Source organism: Taudactylus pleione, unplaced genomic scaffold (assembly GCF_031769625.1).
Source record: "Taudactylus pleione unplaced genomic scaffold, aTauple2 ptg000086l, whole genome shotgun sequence".
NCBI classification, from domain to species: domain Eukaryota; kingdom Metazoa; phylum Chordata; class Amphibia; order Anura; family Myobatrachidae; genus Taudactylus; species Taudactylus pleione.
Genome location: NW_028284488.1, coordinates 19,885,376 through 19,910,939, shown reverse-complemented (window position 1 = coordinate 19,910,939; position 25,564 = coordinate 19,885,376). Strand labels below are relative to the sequence as shown.

General features: G+C 47.6%; 1 protein-coding gene across 1 annotated transcript in view; it reads right to left on the bottom strand.

The window, feature by feature from the left end:
* Window positions 1-25,564, bottom strand: part of CDC123 (cell division cycle 123) — a 120,673-nt gene that overhangs the window by 56,399 nt on the left and 38,710 nt on the right. The window contains exon 7 of the mRNA XM_088468767.1: window positions 5,291-5,339. Coding sequence (XP_088324893.1) covers window positions 5,291-5,339 — 49 coding nt within the window. The remainder of the gene's footprint in view (window positions 1-5,290; window positions 5,340-25,564) is intronic.

Below are 25,564 nucleotides of genomic sequence, written 5' to 3'. Positions count from 1 at the left end.
ATACTTTGGACTTAGCATCAGTGTCCTTAGTATGGAGAGGTTCCTGATCGTAAGGATCTAGAATCTCCCCATCATCAGACGTCCCTTCGTCATCCTCATAAGGAGCGGACAGAGACGCCACCGGCCTTTTATGAGACCGCATCACAGACTCCCCTTGCAACACATCCGACAAGTGCTGTACAGAACTCGTCAGGGAGTTAACCCACGCTGGCTCCTGAGAACCCGGGAGCGGGGAAATAGGGAGACTGTGGGGTACCACCAATTGTCGTGGGAACCCCTGCATGGGTGACGACACCACAGACTGCTGGGACAAACCCATCGGAGTAAACGCGGGCTGCGGAGCTAACTGGCCCACTAAAGCTGTTAACGCCTGAGCGAAACAAGCCCAGGGCGGCTCCTGTACCGGTGCTGTAACCGTAATAGGCCGCGCCATGGACAAACACTGCCGGCAAAGGCCCTCCGCGCTACCCTCCCCCTCCGCTAACGGTACTTTGCACGTGGTACACTGTAGCCGGAGGGGAAAATCACTTTCAGACATGATGGCACCACGTATGTGACCTCTCTCACCAATTAAGTATTAAATAGGCGAGAGACCACCCTGCAGCACCGCACCGCAAGGGCTTTAGCAGAAAGAACAGGGACAGTAATAAAGCTGACAGTTTAGATGAAGAAAAGATTACAGGCAGCAGCGCTAGCACAGTCACATACAATGCAGAGAAATAACAATTCCTGCACTAACAGCGCTGATCACTCAACTACACAGACACAGGGCCTGGTAGGACACAGCGCTGCATACACAGACCTGACCACAGCGGAGGAGAGGTATGCGGGGGGACCCAGACCACGATGCTTCCGTCCAGCGCTTCCAGCAGCGTTCACCATGCGTTCTGGAGAAGATGGCCGCCGAGGAGCAGAGAGGAGGCTGGCCTGGGGGAGGAGCGCTGCCACAGGACCAGTCGGCAGCATGCAGAGAGGGCTGTGTGCAGCGGGGGAGGCGCCGGCTGTGAGACCGGGAAGGCGCGCTCCCCTGGCATGCATTTAACCCCTGGGACGCCGCAGCGCTACCGCTCTGCTGCGGTCCGCTGTCCCAGGGGGTAGTGGAAGCGCAGGTTGGTCGCCTGGCTCCACGCTGCAGCCAGTCCCCAGGGAGCCCCCTGCCTGGGGACTTAGGACCATGTGATCAGCGGGGACCCACCGCGGGACCCCGCTGCTTACCTCTGTCCCCCTTGAATCCGGCCATGGTCCGGAGCATCTGGGGTCACCGCTAGCTGTGACCCCAGACGCCCACCAGCATCCCCGGATCAGTACCGGCGTTCTGGTACCGGCGGGGTGTAGGGAAGACAGCATGGACGTCAGGACTGACTGTCCATGCTGTACATCCAGTTGTGCAGCCACAGCTGCATGAAGAATAAGCTTCAGGGGCTCTTCTAGCCCCCACTCCAACAGGTGCACCCGACTCCGGCCGGGCACCAAACTAAACTGAGGTGCCTTGGCCCGGGGGCGGGGTATAGGAGGGGGACCTAGTGCATCCTGGGAGGCTGAAAGCTTAACTCTTTGGTGCCCTGCGACTGACGTCACACCTATACCCCAAGGTATCCTGTGGATACCCTATGGACCCTGAAGTAGAAATAGCGGCGCTGTCATACAAACCTGGTGCAGCGCTGATAGTGATGCGTGCAGGAACGTGTCCCCGAAGACGCGCAGTGCTGCGGCCAATCCCTGACAGCCTGACCGGGATTGGGCCCCTGCACAGCGCGTCTCTGGGACCTAGCTCTTTTTTAGTCCTTCATGTAGGGTAAAATACGTGCTATAGCACCTATTTGCGATCACTAATACACTAATATAATGTTTTGTTTAACATATGGTTAAGCCACCAGCCATGCCAAGGAGTCTCTGATTTTGGTGGTCCAAGCGCTACATGATAACAGCACCCACTTTGGGTCAAACATTTATGCATTTTCTTATGCTACTTGATAATAGCACATACATTTATATATTTCTAGATTGAGAGCTAACTCACCTGGAGGCACCCCAGGAGCCTCCAATATGGCACTACAAAGACCAGCACACCCTCCAACTACTGATCTGCCTCACTGAACATTAATATACAAAATGGTGGTGGCTCAAATCAATTTATAAGCTCCTTACAAGTGCGTGTAAGGGAGGGGTTCATCTATAAGAGAAAAGACATTTTTTTTCCCCAACAACACTCTGCATATAGGCCAGTAAAGAGAGAAGCATTCTATATAATAATTGCAGAGATCTCAGTACTTATATTTGCAAAGTACAGCAAATATACATGGTAACTATCTTCTCATATATATAAGCCCAACCACTATAGATGATGTACTCCACGTTCATCCACCTAGCATCGGAAGGTGGGTAGGTGGTTCAAGATAGTGGTAGGGATTCATGACTGCTGGCGCTTAGAATGCCAGCGCAGGAAACCCTGGCACCTGTCAGAATCCTAGCGCCAGCATTGCTGACACAGTAAGCACTGGGGTTAGGCACTAGGGGGAATGTTAGGTTTAGGGTGTGGGGAAGGCTAGGTTTAGGCACTAGGGGAGGAGATTAGGTTTAGGGAGAGAGGGAGAGTTAGGATACTGACAGACAGGTGTCTGTATCCTAACCCTGTCAGGATTCTGACCGCTGGGATCCCAAGCGCTGGCATCCCGTTCCCAACATCATTAGAGTTGTGGGGGACCCTAACTAGACAGTAAATGGGGTTAGGGCACTAATAAAAGATGTTGTACGTATAGGTCACTAACAATGTTTTACAAAATCCACAAGCAATATTTCTTAGAATATTTTAGTACATGCATCTGTGATACCTCGTAGTGTGTGTGCGGAGGAAGGCTTTTCTGAAGTTAGCAAACTTCATACTAAATGAATATGTATATGAGTGAGGCCAGTGGCTTCACTGTGATTAATAAGGAAATAGTAACTGAGATGCATGGCATGAGCGATACAAGCAAAAAAGCTGCTGCCTAGTAAAACAGGATACGTTCAACATTCCAACCGCGGGGAATCCGGCAGTCAGAATGCAGACGACGGCATCCAGACCGCCGGGATCCCGGAGGAAAGTAGCGGGGTTGAGGGGAGGGTTAGGCACTAAGGGGGAGGGTTAGGCTAGGTATACTTACTTTAGGGATGGTAACCTAGTCGGGATGCCGGTGTCGGGATTCTGACCGCCGGAATCCCGAACGCCGGTATCCCATACTCAATCCCAGTAATACAATAGAATCAGTATCCCTGTAGAGCAGGGCTTGACAAAACCCGGGGGCCAGGTCGCCATGGTGACCAGATTTGGTTGCCTTGTGACCATATTTTCACCAACTCCCGGGCCCTGTAGTACAGACCGCGAGCGCGGTCCACACTACAGAGTAACAAACATATAGCCGCCGCCGGCTGTATGTTTGTTATAGCAGTCGATGAGAGTCAGACAGACTCTCATTGGCTGCTGCGTTGTCCACGGAGTGAGCCGGCTGGAGCTCACTCATGAGCTCCGCCTTCCGGCTCACCCCACAGCATAGTGCAGTGCAGGCCTGGAGGAACGGACAGCGACGGTCGTCGGCAGGAGCGTGGATCAGGTAAGTTGCATTTTTTTTTTTTTTTTTTTTAAGGGGCACTGCATACAGGGGGTGGTCGCTACTGGGGACACTGTGGGGGCACTGCATATTTGGGTGGCGTCTACTGTGGGGGCACTGCATTAGGTGGGGGTGGCCGCTACCGGTGACACTGTATGGGGGGACCACTATTGGGGCAATGTATAAGAGGGGGGTGTTACTAGGGTACTGCATAGGGGGACGCTACTAAGGGCAATGCATGGTGGGGACTACTACTGGGGGCACTGCAGAGGGGGGGGGGGGGGGACTACTACTGGGGGCACTGCAGAGGGGGGACTACTACGGGGGGACTACTACTGGGAGCACTGCAGAGGGGAGACTACTACTGGGGTCACTGCAGAGGGGGGGGGACTACTACTGGGGGCACTGCAGAGGGGGGGGGACTACTACTGGGGGCACTGCAGAGGGGGGGGACTACTACTGGGGGCACTGCAGAGGGGGGGGGGACTACTACTGGGGGCACTGCAGAGGGGGGGGGGACTACTACTGGGGGCACTGCAGAGGGGGGGGTACTACTACTGGGGGCACTGCAGAGGGGGGACTACTACTGGGGGCACTGCAGAGGGGTGCCCAAAGCATATTCTTGCATTTGGGTCCACCACTCTCTAGTTCGGCCACTGCCGGCGGTGGCTGTGCTTGCCCGGGTTTTTTGGCTGTGGAGGGGTGGTCTTTCTGGGGGTTGGTTGCCTGGAGAGGGGGTTAGTTGCTCAGTAATGTGGCTGTAGGAGGGTGGTTTACCTGGGGTACCCCGTTAGTGGTGTGGCCATGGGAGTCGGTTGCCCGGGGCATAGGTGCTCAGTAATGCTGCCCCGGGGGAAGGGTCTGGCTCCTACACTTTCATCCTAGCTCCTATGTTTTAGAAAAATTTGTCAAGCCCTGCTGTAGAGAAATGGAAAATTAAATGCTAAACAGGAATTATAAGTGAGCATTTATTAAATCAATTAAAATGTACTACAATGGATTAAACATAAGTGCAGCTATATATTATATAGTTCATATGATATTCACACATTTACAGATTAATGTATTAAACAGCCCTATGAAAAAGACAAAACATGATAAGATGAAGGAAGGTATAGATTAGTTTTATGAACCATGTTAAAGTTAAAATCACTCCTTTTGCCAACAGTGAATATCTTCAGCCTGATATAATTCCTCAGCGGACACAGATGTTATATCAGCCACCTAAAGACTTACAGGTGAGACTATCATTATACCAGGACTTTAACATTGTGTTTGAAGTAAGCTAAAATCCAGAGGGACTTTTACATTGTGCCTAATGCTAATCTACACCTTACATTTTATAATGTGTTTTCATAGGGCTGCTTAATATATTAATATGTCAATGAACAACAGAAGCGGAAGCATATCATTACATTCAGGTTTAATTTATTTCAATCTATTCTACTTGTTTTAATAAATTCTCACTTATAAATACATTTCTGCTTATTACTTAGGTGCATTAAATAGCCCTACCATTTTGTTGCGGTTTCCATTTCACTTTGATTTACAACATGCATCTCTCACAGGAAATGTAAAGATGAAAAACCTATTTAGTCGATAACGGAACTGTTTTGTAGATCAACAATTTTATAGCCAGTGAGAGGAAAAAAACATTGCTTTAACTACAGTAGTACTATAAGAATAAGAAAGGTGTTATTTACCTCATATTTTACACTGGGATCAGGAGAATCATCTGTACAGTGAATAAACCTGTAAAAGACATTTCCATAAAAAAGAGAATTCTAATGTTGTCAAAGAGAAAATACTGCAAAATAGATGCAATTTAAATTACAACATGGAATTACCACTCTTAGCCACGAATCACGTTTGCGGAGCAGGTTTGTTTCACGCAATGAAGTGGCCAGTTGAATTAACCCTAGATTTCATTCTAGACACATTTTCTCCATACATTAGGGCAGTTCTAAAGTCTATAATAAAACAGTGAAAGGACCTCAAAGCTACACTACTAAATGACATGTAAATAAGCCTTTCCATATGGGAATTATACCTTTGGCAAATTACATTTACATGGTAACCCTTTGAGTCAGTCAATGTCCCAATCACCAGGTTTTAGAGCATGGCACAGAACGTCTTCAGCATTCTCAATGCACCTTCAGGACACCATGTGTATGCTATAGACCAGTGTTGGCTAACCTCGACACTCCAGCTGTTATGGAACTACATAACCCAGCATGCACTGCTACAGTTTTGCTATTAGGGCATGCTAAAACTGTGGCAGGGCATGCTGGGATATATAGTTCCACAACAGCTGGAGTGTCAAGGTTAGCCAACACTGCTATAGACTTACTTTAGCCTCTGTAAGGGGGTGATGTATTAAGCCTTGGAGAGAGAGAAAGTGGAAAAGTTGCCCATAGCAAAAAATCAGCTTCCGTCATTTTATAGACTCTGCTAGACAAATGGTAGCTACAAGCTGATTGGAGAAGTTGACCATAGTAACCAATCAGCTTGTAGCTACCATTTGTCTAGCAGAGTCTATAAAATGACGGAAGCTGATTTTACTGGGCAGCCCTATAAACCATCTGACTCCCATGTAATAGCAATTTCAGACAAAGCTGGGGCTTGGACCCTGGTTTTTCCCAGGTTTTTGAACAGGGGTTGGGCCCAGGTCACAGCTCCTATTGCCCTTTCACACTGCAGCTGGGTAATTCCCGGGTCGACCTCTTTCACACAGAACCCACGTCAGTCCTGCCAAATGCGTGAGTCATTAGAAGTGGACGTTTTGTTACAGACTCTCAAAGAGAAGTCATGAAAATGGGTGTCAGCGCTCCTGAATCCCCAATGATATACTTTTCCTGTAACCCGGGTTGAATACACCCTTTCAGACTGCTGGCAACCCGGGTCAGACCCAGGAATAACCCTGATAGAGACCAGGGTCGAAGACCTGGCAAGACTGACCCAGATAGTGACCAGGGTCAAAGACCCCGGTAAGATTGACCCTTTCATACAGAAAAAAGACCCAGGTTGACTCGGCTTGCCCAGACAAATTCCCCGGGACCTTTTCTCTGTCTGAAAGGGGTAATAAATGGCATTACAAAGAAGTCTATCCTCAATTAAAGTGGTATATTTGCAAAACCTCTATTTATATTTATTCCCATATGATGCTAACAGTTGTAAATTTAATACAATGGCGACAACATTTTCAAAATTACTTCAATGCAGGTTGAGTCTCCCATATCCAAAATGCTTGGGACCAGGGGTATTTTGGATAACGGAATATTCTGTATTTTGGAATATTTGCATATCATAATGAAATATCTTGGCAATGGGGCCCCAATATACACACAGAATGCATTTATGTGTTATATACACCTTATACACACAGCCTGCAGGTAACTTTATACAATATTTTTAATAATTTGTGCCTTAGACAAAGTTTGTGTACATTGAACCATCAAAAATAAAAGGTTTCATTATCTCAGTCATGCCAAAATTATTCCGTATTTCGGAATATTTGGATATGGGAGACTCAACCTGTATCTGAATAAGAATAATTCAAGCAAATATAAGGAGGAGGATGAATGTATCTAATATAGCTCACTCAGTAACATTACAGACAGGACACAAACAGCACAACATCAGGGGATCATATGCTTAATTTCAAACACAAAGGTGTAAATAAAAAAGACAAATTAATGTTTAACTAGTTCCATTAAAGCCTCCCCTAAGGAAACAGTTAATATTTTGATGCTTGCAATGAGATATTACACTTTCATGTTTGTCTAAAGATCCTGCTCACACTCATTATGTTCTGTGCAATGTGATCATATTTAATGAGCCTATACAATAATTGCTATGGTTGCGGTACAAATCTAATCTAAAAGAATGTGATTTAAGAAACTGTTTAAAAATTAGAGATTTTCAAGTTTGAAAACTGTACAGAGTACCTGAAAATGACTGTAGAAGTGTTTAATTTTTGTGTGTGTGTGTTAAAATTTCAAATTCTATAAAAATTTAATTGTCCTTTGTCTGTACAAAGCATTCAGCAAAATGTGAATAATAAAATACGATTGTTTCATTAAAATTCATGTTCTTATTTTAGCTGAAAAAGTCTAAACATTATCTAGCAAGGAATTTATTTACATGATCTTTTTATGAAAGAAAAACAGACAAAGCCCAAAAGAAAAATATATTTACGGACAACAGTACAAGGTTATGTTAAGAGCTTTTAAATGAAAGGATCCAGAAAACAAAGTGAGATTAGCTATCAGCATGTGCAGATCACACAAGGTGCATGTAACAAAATGGTCTGGGAGACAGGTTTGATGTATGGTACATCTCCTCACTCACATTAGCCTATAAATCACTTCCCAATTCACAACCAAGCACAGCAACCTGTTTTACAACAAATATTTAAAGAAATAGTGTGTGTCTGTCAATGTAGCAGCTTAAAATAAAATATGACACATAATTCAAAAGTGAATAAATCACTGGCATTAAAAAGTAATGAATGAAACTCCAATGAATCATATTTGTACAGATGGTAACTGGCGATATAAACGTTATGGTCTCTGTTTAATGATTTCATAGCTGGAGTGTGAAGGTATGAACACTTGCTTTCCTAAATATTTTAACATTTGAATTATTTTAAGTCACATAAAACAGGAATGCGGAGTACTTTCCTCTCCCTAGCCATTTTGTATATGGCTTGTCTAGTAGAAGAACTGTTCCTTAGAAAAAAACTATAATGTATACTTTACACTATTAATACATATAAATAAAATTGTAACTTTGCAATTGCTAAATTTTTAGTTGATTTCAACTTAAATGTTTAGTTCATAAAAAGGTACCTTGACCGAATTATTCATTTAAGGATTTTTCTCTGTTCGTTTTTCAAGGATAAATGTTATTAACAATAAAATAATTTGAGAGCATTAGAGGATTCATAGGTCTGCCTAATTAACTTATTGGCCGTATAAATAAGGATAAGAATTCAGCAATAACTAGGGTAAATCCTACTTTTTATCTCATTTATTCCCGTATAGTGATTGCAGGCACATATTCATTTGAGGAGTATAATCTATTATTTTTGGTATACAGGTTGAGTCTCCCATATCCAAATATTCTGAAATACGGAATATTCCGAAATACTGAATTTTTTTTAGCATGACTGAGATAGGGAAGCCTTTGCTTTTTGATGGTTCAAAGTACACAAACTTTATTTTTTAATAATTTTGTGCCTTAAATATTTTATAAAATTACCTTCGGGCTTTGTGATAATAATATTATACATACATACATACATACATACATACATACATATATACACACACACACATACAAATACATACATACACACATACACGTTTAATATAAACACAACTACATAAAATCACTAAAATTGCAATATTTCAATAATATTTATTATTACATATACAAGTCATTTATTCCTGCATAAATTGTCCTTACAACAGGTGCTACCAAACTTTTAGGATAAATACTCAGATCAACAAATTTATTTTCACTATAGTTCTTACTATTATTGCCTAAACTATTGTACTACTATTCTAAAGGTGCGCAAATACTTGCCGATATTTTGGACGAATTAACTATATCGGCCAGTTTGTATGCAAAAACGATGAAAGATAGCGACCAACGACGCGCGCTCCCACAGGTCGTTGGTCTTTGTTGTTCATTGCCCGTACATGCAGGCCAATCTTACGATCTTGTCAGATTGTTGCATACTCGGGGATGAGGGAGGGTGCTTGGCCCTGAAGAAGATCGTGAATGATATCGTTCAGTGTGCGTGCTCAATGTCGTTAACGACATTGAGCGCACACACACTGAACGATAACGACATTGAGTACACCCCTGCCAGGGACACACCAGATAATGTCACTCATGGAGCGAATCGTCTCGTGTGTATGCCCCTTAAGATGTAGACACACCTTTACATAAAATTACTGTAAATGGACATCTGTCACTAAAGGACCTAGTAGGTGTGATACATAGACTATTGACTTTCTATTGACAACACACATAGTAGTGCAAGCTAGATGTAGCGTTCCCGCTAGGCTGTTTCAGCAGGGCGCCACGCCCTGCCCTATTTCTGAAGGGCAGAAAGCACCCTGCCCTCCAGCGTGGCGCCCCGCTGAGACAACCTGCGGGTTCTGTCTCCACCCGCGGGGTTGCAGTGTCCCGTGGGTGGTCAAACAGCGGCGCATCGGTCACCGCCGGTGAATGGATGCCGGGCACATGTACCCGGCATCTATTCACAGTGACAGCAGCACTTGGGGGCTGCCCGGCATGTCCGTAAGTACTGGGCACGCCCCCAGGAGTGACGAAAAGGGGACGTGACATAAAGACATGCCCCTTTTCTTTGGTAACGCCCCTTTTCGGGCGAGCACGCGCAGAAGTGCCTTATCTCTAGGTCCGGCGCCCTGCCTGCTGCCGGACCTAGAGTGAACACTACTAGATCAACTATTGTAGGCTCTTTTCTACTGTAAAATTCTATATTTCAATGATGACCTAGAGTGGATTGGAACATACTGTGTCCAATTTGCGTATATATTCTTCTTTTGGGCAGATTGCTGTGTGTTTAGCTGTTTAACACTATGGGCTGTATTCAATTGTTTTAGTGCGTCCGATCTCCCGTCTAAAGTGACAGGAGATCGCGGTGCACTATTCAATTGATGCCCATTTTCACGCTGATTGCGCCCCTAGAAGTCTGGTTTAGCCGCATCAGACGGCAGCCCCCGACCAAAATGCTGGACGCGATCGCGAAAAGTGCTGTTTCGGCGCCCAAACAGGTCTCTTTTCGCCCCTTGCAGCTCGCACCTCCCGAGGGGTACGAGCTGATCGCAACTGACAGTAGCAACAATTGAATAACTCCTGTTGGGCACGTAGAGGGGTGAAACATTTGAATCCCGCTCTGTAAATCACAAAATTAGACATGCACTACTACCAAGCCTTCATCAATTTCAATAGGCTAAAGGGGGAGGGGGAAGAGGTTGCTCAGCTAATTTGTCTAAAAAGGTCCCTTTTACATGGAAACAAATGAATAATGAATTTTTTTCAGCTATAAAAATGCAGCACTCACAACCACTGAATAGTGCCTGTGGTAACACATTAGTGGCAAAGAGAAATGGCTTTTCACAACCATACAAGAACGCTTCGGACGGAGTTCGGTCAGCACTACACAGTGCCAAACACACAGCTGCCGGCAACGGCAGCTGTGTGTTTGTTGTAATTAGCAGCCGATGAGAGTCTGTCAGACTCTCATCGGCTGCTGCTGCTCCCATTGCGGGAGCCATCTTCCAGCTCCAGCAGTGGGTAATGGGAGAGACGTCATGATGTCTCTCCCATGATGCAAAGCGGCTGGAGGAGCCGGTAGCAGCATCGGGACCAGGAGCAGGGTTTCAGGTATCGTAAGTGTTTTTTTTTAATTTTTTTATTACGTCTCTCTCTACTGGGGAGGGGGGATATTACTACTGGGGGCACTACCAGGGGAGGATATTACTACTGGGGGCACTACCAGGGGGGGGGGGATTACTAGTGGGGGCACTACCAGGGGGGGATTACTAGTGGGGGCACTACCAGGGGGGGGATTACTACCAGTAGCTACTGCATTTCCCATCCTAGGCTTATACTCGAGTCAATAAGTTTTCCCAGTATTTTGTGGTAAAATTAGGTACCTCGGCTTATATTCGGGTCGACTTATACTCAAGTATATACGGTAATTTGAGAATTTTGTTTTTACCCCAATAAATGACATGTAATTATTGGACTAATTAAGATAATTGGAAACTTTCAATTGTCTAATTATTCATTAGGGTGGTGTCCAAGGAGTTCAGCACAGTATCCAGACATTTTAACCTTAAAATAAAGAATTTCCTTTCCATCTCTCACCCTCAGGGAGGTGCGATTGGAAAAACGTGAATTCAGTCTCTCTGGTTCAGTGCGAGTTGCTAATTGGATTGCAAAATGAATTCGCTATGCGTATTAGAAGAGAAAATAGTACCTCGTACCCAACTGGTTGACCCCTTACAGTGTTGATGCCTGGCAGCCATATGTGTTTACCTACATAGGTATTTTAAGAGGAGAGAATGATTTGGAGGATGATAGCTAAATGACCCTCCGATACATGTTTAAAGCATAAATAGCTTGCTAGTTAAAGAAAAAAAAAACAACTATCCGGGATTGCTGCTTTAATAACTGCCACCATTCTTATCCTAGCTTAGGCTAGCTAAAGAACATCAGCAGAATCCAATAAAATTCCTAAAATTTGTATATTAAAGCTGTAGACCCTATATATGGTACTGAAATCATAACCCATTCACAGACGGGAGCATCCCTAATTATGTAAGTTAAATTGCAAGCTTATGACCCCAACAAGAAAAAAAAACAAGAGATATGGTAAGAACTTACCTTTGTTATCTCTGTTTCTACGAAGTCCATATGGTCCACACGGTTGACCTTGGGGTATAAGCTGGATCTGGATCCACGGGCACCATGCAGTTAAAGCATTAGTTGCTCCCAGGATGCTCTTGGGCCATCCTCCACTATACCCCGCCCCCGAGCCACAGGCACCTCAGTTGGTAAGCAGCCCAGGCCAGAGGAGGATACTAAACAGAGAGACTGAAGACTGGAACACACAAGAAAACCATACTCACAGAAATGGGAGACGGAAAACTGGTGCCAGGTGCGTCAGGGCGGGCGCCCTGTGGACCCTATGGACTTCGTAGAAACAGAGATAAAGGTAAGTTCTTACCATATCTCTTGTTTTCTACTTCAGGGTCCATAGGGGGTCCACAGGGTTGACCTTGGGGATGTCCCAAAGCAGTTCAACTAAGGGCGGGGATGCTCCTGTGCAGAAAAGAGAATCCTGCGCCCAAAGGATGCATCCTGAGAGGCAAAGGTGTCAAACGCATAAAACTTCAAAAACGTCTGAATGGAAGACCAAGTGACTGCCTTGCACAGCTGAACCGCGGAGGCACCACGTCTAGCAGCCCAAGAAGGACCCACAGACCGAGTGGAATGAGCCTTAACAGAGGCTGCAACATGTAAACCTTCCTGTACATAAGCCTCACGAATAACAAAACAAAGTTAACGGACAACAGTTTGTTTGTTGGCAGGCCAAGCCCTCTTATTAAAACCGAAGAGGACAAACAAAGAATCGGACTTTCATACAGAAGCAGTCCGATCCACATAAACTCAGAGCACGGACAACGTCCAATGAAGCCTCACCAGCTGTAAGATGAGGTGACTGAAAAGCAGCCACCATAAGTTCCCGATTGATGTGGAACTTAGACTACTTTAGGCAAAAACTCAGGACGAGTGCGAAGCACCGCTCTGTCCTGGTGAAAAATTAAGAAGAGGGGACTACAGGAAAGCACCCCCAACTCAGATACCCTCCTGGCTGAAGCAATTGCCAGGAGAAAAACACAGTCTTAAGTGTTAACCACTCGAGGTCAAACGACTCAAGAGGCTCAAAAGGAGGTCCCTGCAGGACCCGAAGAACCACCACCAAGTCCCACGGAGCCACAAAGGGAGGCTGGATTCGAAGAACACCTTGGAAAAAAGTGTGAACATCAGGCAGTGCAGCGATCCTACATTGACAGAGCTGACACATGAACCTTCAGGGAGGCCAGACGTAAGCCTAGGTCAAGACCTGACTGAAGAAATGCCAAAATCCGAGAAACCCTGAACACCTGAGGATCAAAGTTTCTGGACTCACACCACTGAAAGTAAGTGTGCCACACCCTGTGGTAAATCCGAGCTGAGGCAGGTTTACGCGCCCTCAGCATGGTACTGATGACAGAGCTTGAAAACCCCCGGGACCTTAAGAAGGCTGTCTCAAGAGCCACGCCGTCAGAGACAGTCGACCCAGATCCGGGTAAAGGCAGGCCCCCTGAGACAGCAGGTCCCGACGCTGAGGTAGAAGGTACGGAACGTCGATGGACAAGCTCTTGAGATCGGAGTACCAAGGATGTCTGGGCCATGCTGGAGCCACCAGCAGAAACGTGCCGCCATCCTGTTTGATTTTTCTTAGCACCCGAGGCAGCAGGGAGATCGGAGGAAACAGGTACGTTAGGTGAAATGTCCATTTCACCGACAGCGCATCCACCAGACTTGCGCCTGCGTCCCTTGTCCTTGAGCCGTAAACGGGCAACTTGTAGTTGTGACGGGAAGCCATCAGGTCCAACTCCGGCAGTCCCCATTTGTCCACGAGAAGTTGAAACACCTCCGGGTGAAGCGACCATTCCCCTGGGTGCACGTCGTGACGGCTGAAGAAGTCCGCCTCCCAGTTGAGGACTCCCGGGATGAAGCCTGCCGAGATTGCAGTAAGGTGGCTCTCCACCCAAGCCAGGATGCGAGACACCTCCAACATCACCGCTCGACTGCGAGTTCCTCCCTGGTGATTGATGTACGCCACCGTGGTGGCGTTGTCGGATTGCACCTGTACCGCCCTTCCGTGAAGAGCGGTGCCTGACGACAGCAGAGCCCTGTACACGGCCCGCAGCTCCAGAACGTTTATGTGAAGAAGTGCTACCTCCGCAGACCAACGGCCCTGAAGAGACAACGAGCCGGTCACTGCCCCCCAACCCCGGGAGACTGGCATCTGTTGTGAGCAGAACCCAGTCCGGGATCCAAAAGGGGCGACTCTCAATGAGATGAGCTGGCTGAAGCCACCAAGCTAGAGACCGGCACACTTCCGGGGACAAGACCAGCGTCTGGGATCGGATCCGGTGAGGTAACCCATTCCATTCGGACAGAATCTGCCCCTGCAGGGGCCTGGAATGGAACTGGGCAAATTCCACCATGTCGAATGCCGACACCATGGACCCCAGGACTCATTGCCAAATGGACCGACACCCTGCAACTGCTCAGGCAACTGTGTATCCTCAGTTGTAGGGAGGACACCTTTTCTGGAGTCAGGAAAATCCTTTGTTGACGAGAATCCAGAAGGGCTCCCAAATGGACCATCCGTTGTGATGGGATCAGAGATGACTTGTTCCAATTTATCAACCACCCGTGTGCCTGAAGACAAGCAATGGTCAGGTGGAGATGTCGAAGAAGTACCTCCGGGGAGCTCGCCAGCAGAAGATCGTCCAGATACGGCAGCAGCCATATACCCTGGCCCCGAAGGTGGGCGGCCATAATTGCCATCACCTTGGTGGACACCCTTGGAGCCATGGAAAGGCCAAAAGGCAATGCCCGAAACTGGTAGTGATGTTGCAGGATAGCAAACCTCAGATACCGCTGGTGTGCAGGTGCTATGGGCACATGGAGATAGGCGTCCTGGATATCCAGGGAGACCATGTAATCCCCGGGTTCCATCGCGAGAATGATGGAACGTAACGTTTCCATCCTGAACTTGGGAACTCTGAGGTATTTGTTCAGAGATTTCAAATTCAGGATAGGGCGATGAGAACCATTGGGCTTCTGTACCAGAAAGAGTAGAATAGTACCCTGTCCCGCGTTGAGACTGTGGAACGGGAACAATGACCCCTGCTTGTAGCAAGGATTGTATAGCCACCTGAATCTGGGAAGCTTTGGTCTCGTCCACGGAAGAAGGACTCGTGCGAAAAAAAAACTGGTGGGGCGGCCTGAACTGAAAAGACAGGGCGTACCCCTGAGAGACTACTTCTCGAACCCAGGCATCCGTGGTGGTATTGTGCCAACACTGGGTGACTTGGAGAAGTCAGCCTCCCACTCTGAGGTCTTCCAGAGGGAGGCCCGTCCCATCAAGCAGCAGGTTTATCCTCCTGCTTGGAAGAAGGGCGCCGAGCACTCCAGGCATGCTTCTTGGGTTTAGAGGCGGTCTCACCGCTGAGTGTCTCGGGAAGGACTGACCTTTTGCCTTACCCTGAACCCGAAAGGAACGAAAGGCCGAGCTCCGGACCTTGGCAGGCGTTGCTGCTGAAGGAAGGAAAGCCGACTTGGATTTAGCCAGGGTATCCACTATTTTGTCCAAGTCCGGACCAAATAGCAATTCTCCATTGAAAGGCAAGACCGCCAGACCTTTCTTTGAATCAGCGTCCGCTCTCCAGGACCTCAGCCATAAGGATTGGCGAGCAGACACTGCTGCCGCCGATACTCGAGAGGTCAGCAGACTAGCATCCAAAGAGGCTTCTCCAATGTAGGAAGCAGCGTCTCTCATCTGTCCTAACAATGCCATCTGGACATCGGTAGCCATCCGGAAAGGGATCCTCTAATGTGTTGGCCCAACCCTCAATGGCCTTGGCCACCCAGGAGATGGCCATGGACGGTCGGGCCACTGCCCCTGAGAGGGAGTAAATGGACTTTAAGCAAGTCTCAACTTTTCTGTCCGTGGGATCCTTCAGCGAGGATATAGACGGTAATGGCAAAGTAGCGCTCCTTATTAAACGTGTGACATGGGAATCCACCGCCGGTGGAGTTTCCCATTTTTTACAATGTGCCTCAGGAAAAGGATAATTAGAAGCCAACCGCTTCTGTGGCAGGAATCTATTACTGGGCGCCTGCCAAGTCACCGCCATATGATCTGTCAACTGATCAGACAGGGGAAACACCGCAGAAGCCACCTTAGTCTTTTTAAAACTATGATACTTCGACTTAGGAGCTGGTGCCTCATCCTCTATTAGGAGAATGGCTCGCACCACCCTAACCAGTGCTCGCACATTAATGGACGACTTGGTATCTACCTCCTGGACCGATGTGTCTGAGTCAGTGTCTTCATGAACCTCCCCATCATCTGGAGGACCCCTCGGCGTCCGATAAATGCGCCGCCTGCACCATTAGTGTGCGTTTTGACGCCCTTGAAGGCATGTCACTCTGCAACATTGACTGAAAAGCCGAAGACGCGGATGCCAAATTTTGTACTGAGTTGGAGCGCACACCCACCCAGGGTGGAGGAGCCACCACAGGGGCCTGGAAGGGCACCACAGACTGCTGCGTCACAGGGAAGCCTGTATATACATAGGTAACCCCGCATAAGGACCAACAGACTGAGACCCAGTGGGGCTCCGCAATAATTGCGGGACACCCGGGGAATGGGGGATGGCTGGCTGGGGCAACGCCCTAGTAGGGACAGCAGTCGGGACCGACAGACGGTCCGCAATAGACACCAGCACCTGAGAAAACATCGCCCATGGTGGTTCCTGTGTCATAGGAGGTTTTGATGGGCCAGGAACCACCTGGCACCATCTACACAGGCCATCCTGTGACAAATCCTCCCTATCCACTCCTGCAGAACAGCGTCCACAGGAGACCAAATCCGGAGCCACAGAGTGCTCAATCTCCTCTTCCGACATGACAAAATATATTATATAAATAAATATATATGTCTGGCAATAGAGCAGAATCAAGCGCACTCACCACTGTGCTGAACAACAGCCCACAATATGGTACTGTGTAGCACACAACTGTATGTGATGGACCTCACAAATACGTGATTTATATAGGCGAGGTCTGTAGAAACGTCCCTCCCCCACACACCTGTAGGGCTTGTAGGAGAAGTAAAGGGATAGGTATAAGCTGACAGTAAGTAGAAATAAGCACAGACAGGCAGCACTAGCAAAAGTCACATACCATGCAGAGAAGATATACTCACTGCACCTTTCCACTACAATCAACCGCCCAGATTCAGTATCTGTGAGGGCTATAGCGCTGTGTACACTGTCCTTGATCAGGGGAGAGGTACACAGGGGGACCGGTCCGTGTGCTCCCTGAGAGATCTGCGCTGCCACAGAGAAAATGGCCCCCAGAGGAGGAGTGGCCGAGTAACTGCAGCTCAGCGACGCCAGACTACGATCTGAAAGGCGCGCTGAGCTGAGGGGAGGAGCCGCTAAACAGGGAAGGCTTCCTCCCCTGGCTAGCTATGAACCCCAGGGCTGCCGGCCATGTGAAATCCGTGGTGGTCTAGTGGTCTCACGGGGTATTCCTCCGATGGAGGGGGGAGTCCGCCGCCACCGCTAGCAGCTCCCGGTCTGTCCCCTAGAACTGGGGGCAAAGGACTGCCTTTATAGTAAGACCCGCGAGCCGCCATTAATCGGTGACTAGCGGCTTACCTTCTCCCTGGCATCAGTCCAGGGAGGTCCCCAGAGTCCGGCTCGTACGGACTCAGGCCTCCCGCCGCGATCCCCAGTGCGATACTGGCGTCGCGGCGCCAGCAGTGAGTAAGAGCGGCAGCGTAGGCGTCTGTACAGACAGCCCTTCGCTGCCACACTGAAGAGCCCCTGTTAAAAATAAAAACTAACAGGATTTTTTGTTTTTTTTTCTTTAAATTAAAAAGCTTTGGGGGCTGCTCCTGCAGCCTCCCTGCGCAGGGTGATCCCACTCCGGCCGGGCGCCAACTCAAACTGAGGTGCCTGTGGCTTGGGGTATAGAGGAGGATGGACCCAAGAGCATCCTGGGAGCAGTGAAAGCTTTAACTGCGTGGTGCCCGTGGATCCAGATCCAGCTATACCCCAAGGTCAACCCTGTGGACCCCCTATGGACCCTGAAGTAGAAAGGAAAATTTTGTGAAAGACAATTGGTTGATCTGAGCAGCCACTATTTTATATTTCTGTTTTGAGACGGAGGGAGTACTGGTTTCTTTAGTGCCATGTTGAAGATCTTGGGGTACCTCCAGGTGAGTTGGTTCTCAACTTCATTATATTAATGTTTGTGCTATTACCATGTGGCACAACAGAATGCAATATGACTCAAAGTGGGTGCTATTACTATGTAACATTAAGGACACCAGTACAGAGACACCTTGAAGCAGCCAGGTGCTTAAACATAGCTTTGTAAATATATGTAACAAAGATCTCTATTATCATTAGTATTCAAATATTATTGCTGGTCTTTTGTTCTGGGGAAACAGTTTCCTTTTTTTCTTGTTTAGATTAAACCCCTCCCTTTCATGCATGTTAAATACCATTAGGCTGATCTGAGCAGCCACTATTTTATAAGCTTATGAACCTCTCAGTTCTCATGAACAGTGCTATACTACACTGTGCTGTTACTTTGTCCAAAAACAACAGTATAGAAAAACTTTGAAACAACATGCATGTACAGTGCATCTGCAAAGTATTCACAGCGCTTCACTTTTTCCACATTTTGTGATGTTACAGCCTTGTTCCAAAATGGAATAAATTCATTTTTGACCTCAAAATTCTACACATAATACCCCATAATCACAACGTGTAAAAAGTTTTTTTGAGATTTTTGCAAATTTAATAAAAAAAAAACTAAAAGTATTGACATCACTCTCGGGAACGCCTCCGTCTGGGCAGCCACCCCCCCGGCCCGCTCACCAAAGGGGGCGTGCTGTCACTCAACATCGACAGCACGCCCCCATTGGCGCGAGACCCCGGAGCGACGGATTGACCATCGCTTTCCAGGTCTCGCGCATACGCAGAAAGGAGCCGGCTCCGTCGTGAGCTTGCGCTCTGGGCCACCATCGACACGGTTGCGAGCGCTCAGCGCTTGCGACCGGGTCTGAATCAGGCCCAGAGGGCTAAGTGGCTTTGGAAGGGTCCCAAACTATTAATCATAATGTGTTTATTTTGTAGTTGTATATATTATGTTGCTTCATGAAATCTTTACCATTGTTTTAGTAATATAAAACACGCACGGTTTTAAAAATCATTAATTTTTCAGAATAAAGTCATGATGACTTGAGGTAGATATCCAACATAAAGAAATGCTATAAGCTTTATATCTGTAAACAAATTATTGTGACACAATGATTTAAATGATTTTGATTAGTCTCCAGTGGGTGAGACTACCACCAAGAGGCGCAGTAAAAAGAACTCCCCGGTTTTCACCAAGAACCGCCGCAAGGTGGGAAGGATTTCTCTGCAGATATTCCGCAGGTCGTGGCCCTCTGGGTAGCACGTAAGTACTGTACAGGGATACTTGATGAGACTGAGAACCGAGAGATACCTCACACAGGAAATATATTACTGTGGTAGTATTGCAAAGGTTTGAGGCACTTGCACAGTTAGCTGCGGGAGCAAAGAGGTAAGAGGCACTACTGAAGCAGTGAGATGAGAAACTCTACTAGGGAGTTGCAGGAGCACATGAGGTGGAGCACTGTTGGGATGCTGCAGGGTCTGCAAGATGGAGAACCGAGTGCTGCAGGAGCAGCGAGGTATGGAGGCACTGCTGTAGGAGCAGTGAGGTGGAACACTGCAAGAGTGCTGCAGGAGCAGCAATGTGGGACTCTGCTGGCATTCTGCAGGTCAGTAAGGTAAGAGGCACAGCTGGGGTGCTCCAAAAGCAGCGATAAGGAACTACAGACAAGGTGCAGGAACCTGGAGCCAGTCACTTTCCACTTGGGAAAGTAGAAGATCCGGCAATGTGTGGCCAGCCTTATGTGGTTTAAATATAGGGCACTAACAGCGTTGTTTGTTTGTTTCAGCCATGTCTGGAGATTTTGAGGTCTATTTACTAAGCCTTGGATGGAGATATAAAGTCAACTGAGAAAAGGTACCAGCCAACCAGCTCCTAACTGTCATTTTTCAAACACAGCCTGAGACATGGCAGTTAAAAGTGCATTGGCTGGTACTTTATCTCCATTCACGGCTTAGTAAATAGACTCCCTGGAGCTGTAGAAGTGGATTGATTCCCAGTGGCCTGACATCATTGGCAAGATGGTTGCGCGCAGGAGACAGACTTCGTGTGGGATACATTGGAGCCGGCATGGCATACAGATGGGCCGAGCACTGTGAAGCACAGACTTGAGGAACCAAACAGGGCACCAGATACTGCCGGATTCGGTAAGTTACAGACCAGCGTGCGACACAAATAACCCCCAATCCTTAGACAAAACATCTCATTGCTTACGGGCAGTGCTGCCATCAGAAATTGTGGGCCCCAGTACAAATGAAAAATGCAGGGCTCCCCTAACCACCTGTGCCCTAACCTCTCCCATGCCATAAACATAGGATACAAGCATGCACAATGACACAAACACACAAGCATAGACAGAAGACTGAGAATAGCATAAGGACGACTCAAGAGCCATGCCGTCAAAGCCAGCCGAGGCAAATCCTGGTAAAGACAGGGACCCTGCATTAGCAAATCCTGTCTTAGAGGCAGTGGAAGTGGACTGTCTACAGATAGACATGTCAGATTGGAGAACAAATACCTCCTGGGCTAGGCAGGGGCTATTAATATCACCATGCCTTATTAATATCACCATGCCTCCATCCTGCTTGAACTTCCTGACTCCTCTTAAGAGGAGAGATTGGAGGAAACCGGTATGCCAAGCTGAAGTTCCATCTCACCACCAGAGCGTCCACATAGGCAGCTGAGGGGTCCCTTGTTCTGGATCCGTACCTGTGGACCTTGTCGTTGTGAGGTGATGCCATGAGATCTACGGGCGGTAATCCCCACCTGTTCAGCAGGAGTTGAAACACCTCCAGATGAAGAGCCAATTCTCCGGCGTGTATGTCCTGGCGACTTAGGAAGTCCGCCTCCCAGTTGAGAACACCTGGGATGAATATTGCTGAGATTGCTGGAAGATGGCCCTCTGCCCACAGCAGAATATTTGCCACCTCCCTCATGGCTTCCGGACTTCGTGTGCCTCCTTGATGATTTTTGAAGGTCACTGCTGTCGCATTATCTGACTGAACCTGGACAGGCCTGCCCTGGAGAAGGTCCTGCGCCAAACTGAGTGCTTTGTGCACTGCTCGAAGCTCCAATATATTTATTTGTAAGTGACTTACCTGGTCCATCCACCTTCACCATTCCTCGCAGACTTGCATCCGTGGTGAGGAGTACCCAATTCCGGGATCCGTAACGGATGACCCTTGTCTAAATGAGTCTCCAGCCATCAAGCAAGGGAGAGCCGAACCTTTGGTGAGATGCGAATCATCTGATGCTTTATCCGATGATGCTGACCATCCCACTGGGCCAGGATCCACAGCCGTTGGGACCTGGTGAGGAACTGGGCATAAGCCAAGTGAACTGACACGGTTTGCTTGCAAAAGTAGATTGTGCACACAAGACTGCAGTGCCACAGTCTTGTCCTCTGGTAATAGAATCCTCTGTCCCAGAGAGCCCAGCAGCGCCCCCAAGTGCACCATCTGCCGAGTTGGAGAAATAAGATAAATACTTTTTCCAATTGATTACCCAGCCGTGCTCCTGTAGGCAGACAATGGTAGTCCCCTTAATCAAGATGGCGGCTGCACGAGTATTCAAGTTCATTGTTTGACACTAAAGTTGATAAAGACGCCGCAGAGCGTTGAAACGCGTCCTACTAGTGTCTGTTTTACCACCCTGTGTGTCCCACCTTACCTATTCAGCGTTATTCCCGGGATCCATCTTTCGCTGTTAGGTTTAAGTGTTGTACATAGGGTATGTTCATTTTGATGTTTTTATACTTTAATAAACCGTATTATTTTAGTTACTTGTTGTGACTTTTTGGGCCCTTTATTTTTTTGGGCCCTGTGGATTTGATCCATGTGAAAAAACAGTGGATCTGTGTCTGTGAAAGAGGACCGATTAAAGAAACCGCTACGCACTTGTATCCTGCATTTAATATGTAAGCTTACATGTAAGCATTATTTGGTCTCATCACGTTGTTGGTGTATCTTTATGGACATTTTGGATATTCTGTCAAGATTCATTGCTGTCCTGGGTTCGGACCTATATCACCTCCTCATCCATTTCTGACACCTGAGGTGTAATACATCTCTAATAACATTGATTGTCTGACAAAAGAAACATTTTGTTTTTCTTCTTTTTTTATCTACATATGGACTCATTGAGATACATTTGGAATCTGTGGAAAAGGTTCATTTTCCTGAACATCTCATTAGCGCGGATTTGTAAGGTCATTTTCTACGTTTCAAGACAATGGTCATCCGTAAATGACATTGTAACATCTAAGATTGTGCCAATATCAGGAGGTCGTCTAGATATGGCAGTATCCTGACTCCTTGTTTTCTGAGACGAGCTGTCATGACTGCCATTATCTTGGTAAACACCCGAGGGGCTGTGGCCAGACCGAAGGGTAGAGCCATCTACTGTGAACCTGAGAAAGGCCTGGTGGGATCTTGCAATCGGGACATGCATATATGCATCCTGTATGTCCAGTGAGACCATGAAGTCTCCAGGATCCATCGCCAACATAATTGACCGTAAAGTTTTTTGGTCACCTTGATGAATCTGTTGAGAGACATCAGATTCAGGATAGGGTGGTGAGACCCATTGGGTTTTTGAATAAAAAATAAATTTGAATAATGACCCCTCCCCTGTTGCGTCACAGGAATGGGGACTATAACTCCTGACCTCAGGAGTGCCCCAATAGACTCTCGGTAGGCCGAAGCTCTGACCGGGTCTGCAGGAAGGTTTGTAGCAACGAACCTTTGAGAGGGATTGCCTTAGGAATTGATTGCATAACCCCGAGAGACCAGCTCTCGCACTCAGGCATCTGTAGTTTTCTGCTGCCAGGCCTGGGAGAACTGTAAGAGTCAGCCTCCAACCCTGAAATCCTCAAGGGGGAGGCCCGCCCCATCAGACAGTAGGCTTACCGTCTGGCTCGGCAGCCAGGCGTTTAGAAGACCAATGGTTCATGGGCTGCGGTTTCTTGTGGGACTGACTATCTGGCCGAGGACTGTTTCTTTGTCATACCTTGTGGACGAAAGAACAGAGATGACGACTGCCTCCTAGAGGTAAACGTAGATGGCAATTCAGCAGACTTCGGCGTTGCCAAAGAAGTGATTATGTCATCCAATCCTGGCCCACACAGTACCTTCCCTGCTAAACGCAAAGATTCCAGAGCCTTCTTAGACCCTGCATCTGCCTTCCAGGTCTTTAGCCAAAAGGGTTCTTCGGGCTGCAACAGAGTTAGCCGAGACCCTAGAAGGTAGGATGCCTACATCAATTCCCACCTTTCCCCCATAGACATAGCTGCTTCCTGCATCTGGCCGAGAAGGGACTGCTGCTCTCTGGTTGGATCAACTATAGTATCCTCCAGAGATTTTGTCCATTCCTACAAAGCCTTGGCCACTTAAGCTACAGTCGTAGCTGGCCTAGTAACAGCTCCAGATAATGCAAACATTGATTTCAAGTGATTATCCAGTTTTCTATCAGTTTTTTTACCTCTTCTAAAAGAGGATGCTGCAGGAATGGGAAACGTAGCGCTCCTGATTAATCTTGTCACATGAGCGTCTATTGTTGGGGGAATTTCCCATTTATTACCCTCTCCTGGTGCAAATGGGTAGCGAACGGTTATCCTTTTGTCATGAAAATGCTTACTAGGAGCATCCCATGCTTCGGACATCAGATTCGACAGCTGCCCAGACTGAGGTCCTTAGATGCCACTGACACCTGCTCTTCCTCCATACTGAGAACAGACCTGACCGCTCTTACTAGAGAGGGAACACCACCAGGGACTGATGGTCCTCTTTCACTGAGACAGACCCAGAGCTCTGAGTATCAGACTCTGATGAGGTCGAGTCAGACTCGTGAGGCAACACATGACGAGAACCTCTTTTATGCCTCTGCTTTTTTATTACCACCGGTCTATCCACCTGCGGAGAGGCTGAAGATGGCAGTATACTCTGACTACAGCGAGCAGGCAGATTACCCCAACAGGGATTCATGGGAGGCATACACATAGGATGATGCACATGCTGTGCATACCCCCTAGCATGAGGCGCTACAGCAGCCAGAGCCTGTACCTCCGTGGCCTTGCCTATTAAATAGGACAAAACCTCAGGTGTAATGGCCATCCTCTATGACTCTGGTGCTGGTGAAGTTGTACCAGATATATTGGTTTGCAACAGTTATTACACAATCCATACTGGTTTACATCCTGGTCCGATAAGCCTGCCGAACAGGACTTACAGGAAATAAGCACTGGAGGGCTCCCATCCTCACCTTTACCTTCAGACATGACAATGTATAAATGGTACAAGGTATACAATATAAATGCAATGTGACTTTGTATCAATGAAACGCCCAACACACCTTCAGAGGGATGAGGAGAAACACAGATAGTTGTACCTGACAGTTTTGAAAAAATAGGCAGTGTACACACAGCAGCTAGCACACAGTCACATACAATGCATAAATACGCATATTTGCTAATGCAATATGGACTCTAGATCAACTGACCAGGCCCGAAGGGGTAATAGTAGGATATAGAGTACGCTATATGCCAAACCCAAGGGAGAGGTATATAGAGAGACAGACCAAACCTCTGACACAACCGCTTCAGTGCACGGACCAACTGTAAACTGTGCGCGTCTCACACACGAGGTGGTCAATTATAGTAAGCCAAACGTGGGAAACCATAACCGTAAGTTTGCATCTGAGGGGAGGAGTGGCCGGGGGAGCACCTATCTCCCCATGGCTGCGATTTTGACGGCCGGGTACGCTGACCTCACCACAGCAAGACGTTGACTAGTGTGCTATAGTGCTTCTTACCACGCGTCCCCGGCGACAGATGATATGGCCCCGGCCACCTTAGTGAAGACACGTTACACGAGGCCTTCACCTGCAGTCACCTCCGATGCGTCTCAACACCGGAGGCGGGGGACTGCTTCACGCACGATTCCCAGAGAGGAATCGCTTACCAGCCACCTCCGTGACCCGACAGCAGTCCCGGGCCCCAGCGAAACCCGCTAGCCAAGCCACGCTGAGGCCTGCGAGAACCTCAGGGTGTATAGCAGTGCTGGTGTTTCGGCGTCAGCGGAGGAGTCATGGTGCAAGCGTATTTCACGGCGCCTAGTACCGCTAAACTCTGAAGTTTGAAAAACTTTTAAGGTAAAACAGAAAAGAAAAAAACCTAGGACTGCCTAGCAGTCCCGCTGTTATAACAGGTGCCTCTTGCTGCGCACCAAACAAAAAAAATGCCTGTAGCTGGGGGCGGGGTATATAGGGCAGAGGACCAGTGCATGCTGGAAGCTCCAAAGCTTTGCTGTTCGGTGCATTGGATGCGATCCAACTACATACCCCAAGGTAGATCCTGTGGACCCTATGGAACCTGAAGAAGA